This window comes from Phoxinus phoxinus (assembly GCF_949152265.1).
Source record: "Phoxinus phoxinus genome assembly, chromosome: 19".
NCBI classification, from domain to species: domain Eukaryota; kingdom Metazoa; phylum Chordata; class Actinopteri; order Cypriniformes; family Leuciscidae; genus Phoxinus; species Phoxinus phoxinus.
In genome coordinates, this window is record NC_136894.1 from 21,997,756 (window position 1) to 22,012,932 (window position 15,177).

Consider the following 15,177-nt stretch of genomic DNA (forward strand, 5'->3'; position numbering starts at 1 on the left):
TATCGTTCTCACTTAAAAGATTTCTGCTGCAAGCTTGCAAATACGTAAAGGCTTGTGAAAGTAAACTTTTGTTCATTTGTTTTTCTTAATTTTAAAGTGGTAGCTGAACAAATGGAACAATGCAATTCTGTGTGTCACAGTTTAAATCTTATCCAATGCCACATGTAGATGAGTTGATTGATCGGCTGGGCAAGGCCAGATTTATTACCACCCTTGATTTAACCAAAGGATATTGGGAAGGTTCCTTTTTCTCCAGCATCCAAAGAAAAGACAGCCTTCGCTACCCCAGAGGGGCTATACCATTATGTTCATCTACCTTTCGGCCTGCATGGGGCAACAGGCTGATGGACCGTGTCCTCCGACCTCATCAAAGGTATGCTGCAATGTATTTAGATGACGTGGTGGTGTATTGGGATTGGGAAACCCACTTAATGAAAGTACAGAAAGTATTGGATTAAGAAAGGCGGGCCCCACTGCTAACCCTAAAAAGTGCAAACTAGCCTTCTGTGAAACAAACTACCTGGGATACACCATAGGACCAGGCCTAGTTAAATCCCAAGATCCCAAAATCAATGCAATACAAGACTGGCCTAGGCCATCCACAAAGACCCAAGTTAAGTCCTTCCTGGGCCTGGCCAATTACTACAGAAGGTTTTTCCTTAACTTTGCTAGTCTGGTTGCTCCCCTTACAGAAATGACCGAAACAACACTCCAGGATGGTGAAATGGTCCAAAAAAGCTGAGGAATCGTTTGCACAACCAAAGAGAGCCCTGACGTCTCATCCTGTCCTGGTGGCACCTGATTTTAAGAAATCTTTTATAGTACACACGGATGCCTCAGAGGTGGGTCTTGGGGTAGTATTATCCCAAACGCAAGAGGGAGAGGAAAATCCAGTTTTGTATATAAGCAGGAAGTTAGCAAAGCATGAGGAAAATTACTCCATATTGGAAAAATAATGTTTAGGAGTCAAATGGGCATTGGAGACCCTTTGGTCAGCCCGGTCTCACCCCAAAACGTCACATACTGACGGGTCTTGACCATACGTCAACATACGACGAAAAGGGTACCCTTTAACGTCAATATGAGACGCAGACATAAGCGCACCAGCAGCGCCTTCTAGCGGTACCCTAACGCATACCTAAACCTACCATAACCCGAATCGTCACACATGGACGTTAAAGGGTACCCTTTTCGTTGTATGTTGCCGTATGGTCAAGACCCGTCAGTATGTGACGTTTTGGGGTGAGACTGTGTTGCTTTGGTACTACCTTCTAGGGCGGAAGTTTGTCCTGGTAACAGACCATGTCCCGTTACAGTGGATGGCAAGGAATAAAGAGACCAATAGGAGGGTAACTAGATGGTTCCTGAGCCTTCGAGCATTTAATTTCTCTGTTGTTCACAGACCCGGACCTTGCCATGTCAACGCTGATGCCCTCACACAACGAGATGCCCTCTACACCTTCTCTCCACAACCATGAGCCACAGAGTAGAGAAGGGGGGTGTGTGGCATCGTAAGAGGGTATGTCATAGAGGCAAGGCATGTGCCATCGAGGTGGTTGCAGCAATGGGGACTACAAACCAAGATGGCCCACCTGATTCCGGACTATAGTTACCAGGTTTCTCAGCAGTGGGTACACAGCTGTTGCAAGTGAAGGAGAAAAGCTGTTAATGAGCTGCGAACAGAGAGACTGGCGGTTTGTTTTAGAGAGCATAAAGAGAAGCTGGAAGAGTGTTTTGGTGAAAAAGTTTTGGAGTTTTGAGTTGATTATTAAAAAGAAACCAGTGACTTGATCTCTGCCTGGACTCAATTTGTGAAGCAACCCACACTTTGGCAATACCCTACTGTACCTCATGATGCCACAACCCGATATAGTCCACTTCTAGCTTTTGTCAAAATAACTTGCAAGATGTGTGATATTCCATCATGTAAGCAATGTCAACAGTGATTACAAGGTGTTTGGTTTTATTTCTTTCACGTGTTTATTTTCTAAATGACTAATTTATTCATGGGCTATGGTTAGACTATTAAATTCTCACTGACAGCCCAAATTTTGCTTTGTTTTAGCCTAGAGGTCAGGGCTGAGTTTAGACGGCTGCTAGAAATATTTTTAACGCAAAATTTTTGGCTGGCTAATGTAAAGCTTCATTTCAGGAACACAGAGCTGTAGCTGCTTGTTCTCCGCTCCCACACATGTGAAGACTAGCACTAGGTTTTGTCTTTACTTGTTGATAAGGAAACATCTGCATTTGTCATTTTCAGTGACCCTGCTGATAACCATTTATCAATGTTTAAAGCGGTTGCAACCTACAGTAACTGAATGCAGCAACAAAGTAGATAAATTGGTGGTTTATTCTTAATTAACACAGCCAATGCGAGCTTAAATACAGTAACAGTTATTTCAACCACTGGCCTATAATAATATGAAAGAAATGTTTCATTATGACATTTGTTTGTGATATTATGTTGTATTTAGTGTGCATTAGCCGCAATATTTATATCACAACGAACAAGATCGCAGCACATCTCAATTCTCACAAGGATGCTTTCTGTGTCCTCACATCCTTCTGAGTTCGTTCTTTCAATGTAGCCTGCAAGATCGGTCTCCATGAGAATGCAAGTCCGTTCTTAAAATTTTGAAACAGCTATTTTGACATTCTGTTTCGTTTCTTTTAGTTCCTGTTTCCCTACTCTGTTTAGTTTCAGCTTCCTTGGTTACTATTGTCCTTGTTTGTTTTATACGTAGCCTGTTAGTTTCACATCTGTCTAGTTTGGTTTCTTTTGTCTTAACCTTGTATTTATAACCTTGTGTTTCAGTTGTTACTTGTCAGTTATAGTTTCCTGCATCTCCTGCATGTCTTTCTGAATGCCTTTGGATTATTAATAAAGACTGTTTGTTTGTTACACACCAAAAGTCTTGAAACCTGATGAGCAAAAACCTTGTTCAATAATTTTTTATTGATTAAATGTAAAACAACATTTTTTATAATTCAATTACCCATACAAATAATTGTATAATACTCCTCAAAGAATCACTAACAATTAATTTTTCAGTTATTATTGATTTATTGTTGACACTTAGGCTACTGAAAAATGAGGAAGACTTGGATATATAATGTATTTTTATTATAACAGGACAGCCTGATCTACTGCATATTTTGATGGACTTCACCCAGGCATTGCTATAAGCTCACATTTAAATGCAAATTTGAATTGCATTAAATTCAAATAATGTCTATATTCTTTTGAGACCAATTATGTCAGCTTACTTTGGGCCTACTCTTGTAATTGTGACACAAAGGGTCACAAAAGGCAACTGGTGAGATCTGAACATTGACCTTTTTCTTCCAGGAAACATAACAGAAAATAAAAATGCTAGTGTTTGACAAACTATTGCAAAATCAGCATAATAATTTATGCACTGTAGGTGCCGTGCCGCTTGACAAGCGATTTGCACAATCATCATGAACACATTTGATAAAACAACAACTTATAAAACAATAATATAACCAGAATATTACAAATGCTACAACAAAATACAATTACAATGATGTAATCAACAAGAAGCATGGTCTAAATCAGAAGAGTTGAGCTGTTACATGAAATCCTAGAATGAAAACAGCAAATTCAGCATTTTTACTGCTCATTGATTAATCGTCTGATGAATCGCCTCAATTGCGGCGAAGGAAGCCTTTAGATCATTCAACACCTATGACACTTCTGGCCGTGATCCATAGGGAACTGTCCTCTGCTTGACACATGGAACCAATTTAATTGTCGTCCGATTCATCTTCATTTTTTGTCCCAAACTATACCAGACTATTATTTTTGGATGTCAGGGGGTGGTGTTTGTGTGTATCATCTCATTTTAAAGGGCAATTAAAGTTTACTCTGTGAGCCATTTCCTGACTGCTTTAATGAACACTAACTGTCTGTCTCCATAACATTCCTTCCAGTAATTAGAGAACCATATCAGTGATCTTTAGGCCCACCTGATAGGCTATTTTATTTAGGTTATGCCTCTGCTCAAAACTATAATTTAGCTTGAATTAGCTAAAGAGATCTTTATATATCACTTTTATAGGCTTTGCATGAAATCGGAAATGGCTGTTTGTTATTTAACTGTGTAAAAATATATATTTTTAGAAGAACATGAAATAAATCACATTTTAGAGGTAAGAATGGGGGTTTATCATGTCGATGAACAATGTCTTTTGTCAAAACATCTAAAGACGCCTGATTGTTAAAATAGATCTTCTCTAGACAGAGGCACATTTTTACTATTTTCATCAATCGCTTTGGCACATTTTTCGAAACAGTCTTGCCAGACAGGTAAAAATTGACTACAAAGTCAAGACTGTAGTATACAAAAAGAAAATGTATTTATACAGTACATTTATTTTTATAGAAATGTGTTCTTGTAAACATGTAAACTGTAAAAATACAAATGTATTTATACAGTACTGATGTAGCTGCTGCTGTTCAGTTGTGATGTTCCTCCACATATTTCCAAACTTGATTGGTTGATTAATAATAATAATTCGTTACATTTATATAGCGCTTTTTCTGAGACCTCAAAGCGCTTTACACAGAAGGGGGGAATCTCCTCAACCACCACCAATGTGCAGCATCCACTTGGATGATGCGACGGCAGCCATATTGCACCAGAACGCCCACCACACACCAGCTTACTGGTGGAGAGGAGATAGTGATGAAGCCAGTCAGTATATGGGGATGATTAGGAGGCCATGATAGACAGAGGCCAAGGGGCAAATTTGGCCAGGATGCCAGGGTTACACCTCTATCTTTTTCAAAGGACATCTGGGATTTTTAATGACCACAGAGAGTCAGGACCTCGGTTTAACGTCTCATCCGAAGGACGGTGCTCTTTTGGCATGTATAGTGTCCCCGTCACTATACTGGGGCATCAGGACCCACACAGACCACAGGGTGAGCGCCCCCTGCTGGCCTCACTAACACCTCTTGCAGCAGCAACCTGATTTTCTCAGGAGGTCTCCCATCCAGGTACTAACCAGGGCAGGCTCAACCCTGCTTAGCTTCAGTGGGCAACCAGTCTTGGGCTACAGGGTGATATGGCTGCTGCTGCAGATGGCTGCTTAATAAGATTGCGATCCAATTTAGCAAACATCACAAACATTCCATGCCATATTAAATATTACTGTAATGGAATATAATATGTCTGACAGATTTTGATCACGAATGGATAGTTTTGCATGTGATGGCTCACGCGATGAAAGAATGTTTAGAAGTTGTGAAGAGTTTGACAATTTCACTGAGAATTAACTCATCAGTTTTGATAAACAAGCCATGTGAAGTTAGTCATTGTGCAAATTGTGGACATTTGTACTTACTCTTTTGCACACGTGCCAAAACACATGCAGTTGGCTTAAATCGATAAAAATTCTAATCTGATGTGAACAAGAAACTAATTGTTCAGTGATCTGAACCTATTGTTTTGAGAGAAAAAGTATAATTTGAGAAGTGAGCCAACCCGATTGAGCAAAACTGTAAAGCAGAATCTAATACACTTCTTACAGCATCCTTGCGCCATCTGCTGATAGACATTACAACTGCATGTCAAAATAAACAGACAGACAGTAGATAGATAGATAGATAGATAGATAGATAGATAGATAGATAGATAGATAGATAGATATATAGATAGATAGATAGATTTACTATACTTCAAATACATATACTGTCATTAAATATGTTAATATAATTTTTTTTAAGAATACAAAAATATATATTAAAAAAGTAAAGATTATGAAAGCATTGAAGGAGATCCCATACTAATTTAATATAGATTTACAGTAGTAACAATAAATTATATTTTATTATACATTATTTATATTATATTTTTTAATATGATTCTTTCGTTATAAATATGGATATTATCTCTAAGGTGGACAGCCCATTAATATATGATATTTACCCTCTGAATCTAACCATGTCATGTCAACAAATGGAAAAGTCAGCCAGATATTTATTAGGCTATATATTGTGCCTTTTTTCCCCGACAAGCAGATGCGCCTTTTACCTCAAATACCATACTTTTAGGCTACATATTCTTCTGTTATTGAAAAACGGTTGCTTTAATTACTTTGAACAAAACTTAAATCTGCAACAATTAAAAAAAACATAAAAATATTAGATCCTATTATTAGCACAGAATCAACTTTGCACTGCTGCCCGCGATTGCGTCAAGGATCAGACACATTTCACGAGCATCTTGAAAATTTATAAATATAAGTAAATAAACACAAAACCCCTCAAAGTCAGATAGCCTAGTAGTAAAGACAGTAAAGTTGTAAAGTTACCATTAATACAAATACAATATTATAATAGGCAGCTCTAAAAAGGCAAATAGTGCTGTGCAATACAAGCTGACAGCTGTAGATGTTTGAGAAACAATTCTCCTTTGGGGTTTAACGGTAGCTTGAATCCAAAGGCGTTGCAGTACTGCCATCTTCAGGGTTTATTTTCCTGTAATGTCCATTCTATTATATTCTCCTCACCAGACCTGTCCTTTAAAAAAAAAAAAAAAAAAAAAAAAAAAAAAAAAAACTTTTCTGCCTTTTTCATTCACACCTTCTAGTAGGCCTATATGATTTATAGGCTACCTGTCCCTATTAATCCAACTGTTCCTAATTCTTTGATCATGTTTTTTTTTTTCTTGTCTGCAATTTTCATAAGCACATGTTCTACTGAATCATTGCAGAGGAAGCAAAAGTGACTGAGCGTGCATTCTGATGCCCTGTCCAAATACCAAATACCCAGACTGCGGTCTTGGCCTTGCCACCACTTGAGAGCGCGACAGGAAGGAAGTGCGCAAGACTGTCCAAAAATGACAAACTGATGTGCACTAATGCACACTAAACCTTTTTTTTTTTTTTTTTTTACATTAATCAGTTTCTTTTTTATTATTATTATTTCTTTTTTTTATTGAACAATATGTCACGTACAAACATTGCAATACAAATATATAATTACACTATGACAATATGAATCAGGTGCAAAAGTGCACTATTGCACACTAAACCAGATTAAGCGTAAACATCATCCATTATGTTATAATTTGGTAGTAAAACATACAGTGTTGCATGTTGTTTTTTATCAATAAATTAGAAGCACTACAATTGTCCATAGTGACTACTGTAACTGAACAGACATTTAGAAGTTTATTTTAAAAAGCAAAGTATTGAAAAAAATACTTGAACACTTGGGTCAAATATAGAAAATACGTCATATAAGTAGACAAGTGTTAAAGTGCAAAGACCGCAAGTGTGGGTTTTGGACAAGGCATGCGAGTTAGAGCAAGTGCAAGTCTGCAGCACGTTTTATTCGGTGGAAGTACGTCATTGCAGGGCGGAAGTATCATCTGACGTGGCATGAGGGGCGGAAACGCTTGTTTGTGTTTTGGTTCTAAAGGGGAAGTTGCGAGAGAAAAGAAAGGAGGAGACTTGATCGGGGTTGGTAAAATTCCCACGAACCGACCCCAATAATAAGGAAAACCTCTCAGAAATTTTAGCACCCCTTCGTCGGAAATCAGTTCAAGCAACCCGTCGGCTGACTTTCAGGTAAAAAGACACCGAATACCTCCGCTGAATGTGCCGTTTTCTGGTTTGGCGTATCCCTCAAGCTAGTTAGCCACTTTAGCTTGCTAGATATCGTCAAAAATGTTACAGGCCCCTTGTCCTAATTCTGCCTACACAAGTCATCAAATCTGATCTCTTTAGCCTCATATGTACATTATATATTATCTTGTTTTTTAAAAGCGAGAATATATATCCATCATGTCGTGGTATGTTTAGCTGAGTCTTATGTCGGAATGCAGTTGGAGTGAAAACGAAGTTGCTTATCAGCAGCTTATTATAATGTTGTTATGATCTTATTCCCATAGGTATATGGCCGATCACTGTGGTTTATTAGACTTGGCATCTGACCTGATGTGGGCTGTCTTTGCGAGTAACAAGGCAGCTTGTTCCTTGGCTTGAGGCGCAGGGGTGTGTTGAAAAATAGGGGAATTGTTTAGGTTGGGTATATTGAAGTAGTGTGATGTTGAAAATACAGGTTTATTTTGGGTTAGATGAATCATGTACAGGATGACTGTGTGTCAACTTTCAACACAGAAATCAAATGTTTGTTTTTGTTAGGCCTGTCATTAAAACGGACCACAATCTGACCAGCAGCACTTGACTAAAACCTCTCACAGGTGATCTGACTTTTGCAATGTCATGACTTGTTTCATAAGCTGTGCTTTTTTGTTTCGCTTTTGAATATTGTATACGAGACATGCCATTGCACTCTAGGAAAGTGTAAAAAGACACATTTTCTTCTTATATCAGCTGCTATGCAAACCAAATGGATGAATACAGCAGTTTTGGCATGGTTTGACATACCGCCAGGCTTTCTTCTCAAGGAGTTGAATTATATCCTGTTATGCAGATAGAGTTCCTGTTGTTGATTTGATGTGAGCGTCAAAGAAGATCTTGGTTTCTCTTGTAGAAAGATCAGCTTACGGTGATGCAATGTCACAGCAGCCACAGGAGCATCAGGGGTCTGCTTTTATGTTCTCCTATTTCATAACAGCAGTAACGGTGCAATTTTGACAGGAAAAGTGTTTTCCTTGCCTTGAGGTCACAGTAAATGTCTATGATATTCCTTGAGTTTTATTACTGTCATTTGAGTTGGTGGGTGTCTCTATGGTATTGTATCTATCCCAGGTATGTGTAGTCATTCTGAAGGCTGAGATACTTCATTGGGAAGTGACATGTTTGAATTGCTGTTGAATTGTTGCTTCAGGCTGTTTTTTTCGGGGCTAAATGGGAATGCTTGTTTTGACTGCTTACTCGGGACATTCTGTGCTAGAATGGGTTACTATGGCTACAGACATTTATTTCTGCAAGGATTTCAGCAATGTTGAATTATGGTTAACAAAATAGTTGTTTTCCCGTGTTTTTAATGCATGATTACAATCTGTAGCAATATTTGGAGTTCCCTCAATCATGGAAATATTATTGCATTTTAAAAGTCATGAAAATCTTTGTGTGTGTTCGGAGTTGGAAATAAGTCTCTTATGCTCGCCGAGGCTGCCAGTATTTGAGCAACATATAAATTAAAAATGAATTCCTGGAATGGTAAAGCTGAATTTTCAGCATCATTACTCCAGTCTTCAGTGTCACATGATCCTTCAGAATCATTCTAATATGCTGATTTAATGCTCAAGAAACATTTCTTATTGTTTTGAGGCATTGTCATGTTCAGTTTGTGTGTGAAATTTTTTTTTTTAATTGATCTGTTCCACAAATTAGCTAGTCTGAATCTAAATTAATTCCCCAATTTTTTAAAAAAAGAATCCTTACCCAGTAATGACAGTCAAAGAAAGTGGTCAAGTCTGGGAACCCCTGAATATTTTGGTGAATATATATATATATATAAAATATTATTAATTGTATCATATAGCAAACAGAGTAATTGAGTACATAGCATCTTTAGTCACTGGTTTGAGATCATTGTAATTAGTTGTCAGTGTTTCATACATTCAGATGGAAGGTAGAAAAATAAATAGATTTAGTTTTTTATACTAAATATGCCTGTCTCAAAACCAAAAATAGCATTTGAGTTACAAGTCACCCTCACTAAAGCCAAGATAAGCGATTCCCCGTTAGAGAGCTCTAAATAGAGAAAAAAAGAGAAGAAAGAAAAGATCTTTGTCTGTAGTCAACATGAAAGTGTTCTTTTTCATTTCTCTTTTTTTTGGTTACATGTTACCCTGTGCAGCCTGTACTGGGACAGCTCTCGGTGTGTGTGTGACCGCCTAAAGGAGACTGGGTGATTGACGACTGTCATGGCCAATAGGGGAGGAGCAACACGCCCCAACGGGTCCAACGCGGGCAATAAGATCTGCCAGTTTAAACTGGTCTTGCTAGGGGAGTCCGCTGTGGGAAAGTCCAGCCTCGTACTGCGCTTTGTCAAGGGGCAGTTTCATGAGTTTCAGGAAAGCACAATAGGAGGTAGGGGATTTTGTGTCTAAATTTGCGTGTACCTGCTTGCACATGTTCTTACCAACTTTTGACTTTTGCTTCCAGCGGCCTTCCTTACGCAGACGGTGTGCTTGGATGACACAACGGTAAAGTTTGAGATTTGGGACACAGCCGGACAAGAGCGCTACCACAGTTTGGCCCCCATGTACTACAGAGGTGCCCAAGCTGCCATTGTAGTTTATGACATCACCAATGAGGTGAGTCGATTTGTTGTTCTCTTCATGAATGAATAGTTGTTTTATGACCAACTTTGTCATATTTATTTGTCTCTTCTGTGTTTGTTTTTGCGCCAATGAAGGAGTCGTTTGCAAGAGCAAAAAACTGGGTTAAGGAGCTTCAGAGGCAGGCCAGCCCAAACATTGTCATTGCACTGTCTGGGAACAAAGCTGACCTTGCCAACAAGAGAGCTGTGGACTTCCAGGTATGCTTGGCTTCACAATGAGACCAACCAGAGAGAGGTTTATATCTGACCAAAGCTGTCTCCCTCACCCGAGCTGTTTTATTTCTCTAGGATGCTCAAACTTACGCAGATGACAACAGTTTGCTGTTCATGGAGACATCAGCAAAGACTTCCATGAATGTGAATGAGATCTTCATGGCCATTGGTAAGGTTTTACCTCATAGTAAAACCCAACAGTTGCTAAATTTACATGCACTCAAATAATTTGTTAGTAATCGGATTGATGGCTTAATCGAATTGAAAAGGCTATCTGTAAACGCCTCAATAGATCTGCCGAGCTCAATCCAAATTAAATTTTGATCAGATTGAAAGGGATGGTGTAGACCTGAAACAATCCAATCAATACTAAAAACTTAGCATGTAAACGCTTAAATTAATATGACTTTCTCAACCGGATTCAAAAATACCTTGCGCACATGCGCAGTGCTGTGACGCATATGTTTACCACAGCCATTTTTATAATAAGATTTCAGCACATGTCATTGAAAAAAATAATCTGTTAAATAAAGTTTAGGGTTCATATAAACAGAGCTTTCATCTGATTGAATCCATTCATATTGATTGAAAATTAGTGATGATTTAGAGTATTTATAAGATCTTGTAAATGCAACATAGTATTCTTTTTGATGCTTTTTGGTACCAATAACTTTTAATATTGAATACATATTTTATTTATTAATTAAGGTGTCATTAAATTGATGAAAAATTACATTACATTTATAACATTACAGAAGGTTTTCTGTTTCAAATAAATGTTCTTTTGAACTTTCTATTCGCCAAGAGTCTTTAAAAAATGCTTCACAGTTTCCCACAAAAATATTAAGCAGCATATCTGTTTTCAACATGGATATTAATAAGAAATGTCTCTTGAATACCAAATCAGCATATTATAATAGTTTCTGTGATCATGTGAGACTATTTTTAATCAAACAAGTACAATGCAAGTTATTATTCTTCTATTAGTGTTATTATCATCATCATTATTATGTATAATTCATATTAATAAGGCTCTCAAAGCCATACTAAATTGTGAATATACACAATTGAATTGTGAATTTTATTGGTTCATCTTTTGTTTCTTTAAATAAACACTACATATTTGATGTTTGATTATATGTGACCCTGGACCACAAAACCAGTCATAAGTCGCACAGGTATATTTGTGGCAATAGCCAACAAATCACCGTATGCGTCAAAGTTATCTATTTTTCTTTTATGCCAAAAATCATTAGGATATTAAGGAAAGATCATGATCCATGAAGATATTTAGTAAATTTCCTACCTTAAAGGATATTCCGGTATTTAACACCTTGAGTCTATATTGTAGTTTGTTTTGGATGAACAAGAGTGGTGGACAACATTTTTTTGACAATGGTTCCTCTCTCGAGTTTTTGACTTTAAAAGAATTGGCCATGGACCCATTTAACATTGGAGTCAATGGTCATGTCCGAAAATGTCATTAAAACAGCCAATAATGTTCGTTTACAAAATTGTTAAACTCACCGAGTGGTTAGTGGTGTTCGTTGATGATTATAAACAATATATCGTCGCAATATATGATTCCAATCCGTTTATTTTGCTATAGTGGAACTATTTTTTCAGACACTTCACAACCATGTAACTTCCGCTCAATATTTGAATCTGAAGCGTTAGCACACTCCCGACCACTTGATGGCGATAACCGATGTTTATGTCTCGCGGGACACTCACGGTCACAGTCGAGTTCAACTTCATATTGCACTGGGTCAGTGGTCACGTCTTTCAATATGGTTAGAATTTGTGCGGTCAAAAACTGCGGTAAAGAGCTCTGCTCGCTAGCCTTATGAGAAACGGAAGCGAGCAAAAAGACTACATCGACCAAATGTAAATTTGCCCCGTTTCCGGTAGCGCACTTATATTAACGAGCACTCAGTCCTTCAACAGAATTCAATGGGATTTTACAAAATGACGAATAAAACACGACAGAAACTGTATTTCGCAACACTTTTTGTTTCTGGAACATCAACTAACATCACTAATCACTCGGTGTGTTGCACAGTTTTGAAAACTAATGTTAAAGGTTGTTTTAATGACATTTTCGGACATGACCATTGACTCCAATGTTAAATGGGTCCATGGCCAATTCTTTTATAGTCAAAAACTCGAGAGAGGAACCATTGTCAAAAAAATGTTGTCCACCACTCTTGTTCATCCAAAATAAACTACAATATAGACTCAAGGTGTTAAATACCGGAATTATCCTTTAAATATATCAACATTTTATTTTTGTGGGTGAATGCAGCACAATCGCCAACAGAAATGGAAACCTTTAAAGGCGATTTTCTCAATGTTTCGATTTTTTTTTTTTTTTTTTTCACCCTCAGATTCCCGATTTTCAATAGTTGGATCTCGGCCAAATATTGTCCTATCCAAACAAACCATACATCAATGGAAAGCTTATTTATTCAGCGTTCAGATGATATATAAATCTCAATTTAAAAAAATTGACCCATAAGACTGGTTTTGTGGTCACATATTATATTGTTGTGTTATAGTGTTCATTTCTTGTTTTGTCTCTCTTCAGCAAAAAAGTTGCCTAAGAGCGAGCCCCAAGCTGCCGGAGCCAACAGTGGGCGAAGTAGGGGTGTGGACCTCACAGAGACAGCTCAACCCACCAAGGCCCCCTGCTGCAGCAACTAACGCAAAAAAACAAAACAAAAAAAACACACAAAACTCTGTTACCGCAACAACTAACGCAAGGTCCCGCCCTCCAACTTGGTTTTGACTAACTAATGAAATGCCTCCGCTTTCCCCATTTCCACAACTCTCTTACGCTGTAACAAAAGCTCTGCCCCGCCCATGTATCCGCGGTGTTTTGTTTTGTTGTTTTTCTGTAAAGACCCAGGCTTCTTACTGTATTCATGCTTAAGGTCATGCCTTGTCTCCAAACTGTAATATATGCCGTCACAAATATTCATCAGAAAGAAAGAAAAAAATGCCATTTGCCTGACCAGGACAAAAAGGGGTGGGGCCTCTGCAAGGGTTCACCTGCTCTGTCATAATTCAGAACTCTACAGTCTTCTTCGTCATTTCTTTTTCTCAAATCTGTTCTCATCCTTTTTTTTTTATGATTTTGTTTTATAAAAATGTACTTTTCAGAAAAATAGATGCATGTATCACTACAAAGCCTGAAAAAGGTAAATCAAAGTTTTAACCTTATCCAACGGCACACATGGTGAGAGAGGACGTGTCAAATGACCCGGCCCCTTTTCTCCACCCCGTCTCGTTTCCCTGCTCTTTCCCTCTCGCTCTCATTCTGGATGTCCCAGCGGTTCTGTTCAGTGGCAGACTGCCCACTTCCTGAGGCTGTGCCGCCAAGCCCACCTCCTTCTTAACCACACACACACAGCCAAGATCCCTGTTATTCTCTCACCAGTTAGCAAGCCTTCACTTTTTTTTTCCGGCATTATTGGCACCGTCCTATAACTGAGTGAATATCTGGCTGCGCTTTCACTCAGCATGAAAGGCTTACACAAGGATGTGATATTCATTTAGTAAAAAAAAAAAAAAAACCTGTCTACATACAAGATAAGTGAATTCCCCTTCACAAACATGCACCACTCACACACACTCACACTCTTCTGGTTCTAACTCACCCAGGTGTTTCTTACTCCATGCCTTGCACTAATTTTTGGTCTTGATATTATCTCTTGCAAGAACAGCCAGAGTGATATAAATATATATAAATAATTTACTGTAAATAGGGTGTTGCAATGTATTCGTCTTTTCCATTTACTGTTGCAGGACTAATGCTTGATAGGGAGTTAGATAATCATAAAAAAAACAAACAAAAAAAACAATTGTACAGTAACCAGGATTTGCTTTGATATGGGGTTGGAGTTATGTTTCTTTTTCACAAAATGGTTAAATTATAATCAATGGTGGTCTTATAAAAAATGTATGTAGTGTTATTAACAAAACAAAAAAAAAGCTTTTCTTTAGTGGTCTGTTTTGTAATTTTCATGAGAAAGACGTTCACAACGTTTTGTCACTAACAGTGTCCAAATGAACAGATTATGATGGTTCTTCCTCTGCTTTTCTTCCCAGTATCAGACAACATCCACTTTTAACATGATCTCAATATTCTATCCTTCAGGATACTGGTACCACATAAATTCGCTGCTACATTAAATTTTTGTCTTTTTTTTTTTTTTAAAGCATTTCCCCTTTGAGACTAAAAATGCAGTTACTTAAATATTACTGTTAATGTATCAAATAAATTTCTTATAAATGGTATTGATAATATTGTGTGTTTGGAGGGCCAAATTAACTTCTTGTCTTATCACTGAGTGGAATTCCCGTCCCAGTGCAGATTCTTCTGTAATAGCATTTGTTTGTGATAATGACACATAATAAGTAAATTGTATACCTTGAGTCACAACACTTATTTGTTTGCTCATAAAGGACTGATTGCTGATTTTATTCTATGACTGATTGCGGATAAGCTTCATTTTACAACGCGTTTATTTTCCGATTTCCTTATAGTGGAATCTGTCTGTTTTATGTGTTTTTATTTGTTTGCTGAAAGGTATTTAAGTCTGTTATTTTAGTTATCTATCTTCTACTATAGTATTTATTCATATTTTAGTTTTTATATTTTTTTAGTCTTCATT

The 15,177-nt window shown here is 37.6% G+C and overlaps 1 protein-coding gene across 1 annotated transcript; it reads left to right on the forward strand.

Annotated features, from left to right (window-relative positions):
• Positions 1–7,295: 7,295 nt before the first annotated feature.
• On the forward strand, positions 7,296–14,714 carry rab5aa (RAB5A, member RAS oncogene family, a). Its single transcript, XM_079590629.1, has 6 exons — positions 7,296–7,599; positions 9,803–10,035; positions 10,111–10,262; positions 10,364–10,486; positions 10,577–10,670; positions 13,089–14,714. Exons 2-6 carry the CDS (start codon positions 9,870–9,872, stop codon positions 13,202–13,204), a joined length of 651 nt encoding a protein of 216 aa, XP_079446755.1. The 5' UTR covers positions 7,296–7,599; positions 9,803–9,869; the 3' UTR covers positions 13,205–14,714.
• Positions 14,715–15,177: the final 463 nt, after the last annotated feature.

Bases quoted from the DNA above. Each gene is read 5' to 3' on its own strand.
- rab5aa (XM_079590629.1), top strand. From the start codon at position 9,870: ATGGCCAATAGGGGAGGAGCAACACGCCCCAACGGGTCCAACGCGGGC. The intron at 10,036-10,110 runs GTAGGGGATTTT...TTTTGCTTCCAG, and splicing joins TCAGGAAAGCACAATAGGAG to CGGCCTTCCTTACGCAGACG. The intron at 10,487-10,576 runs GTATGCTTGGCT...TTATTTCTCTAG, and splicing joins AGAGAGCTGTGGACTTCCAG to GATGCTCAAACTTACGCAGA.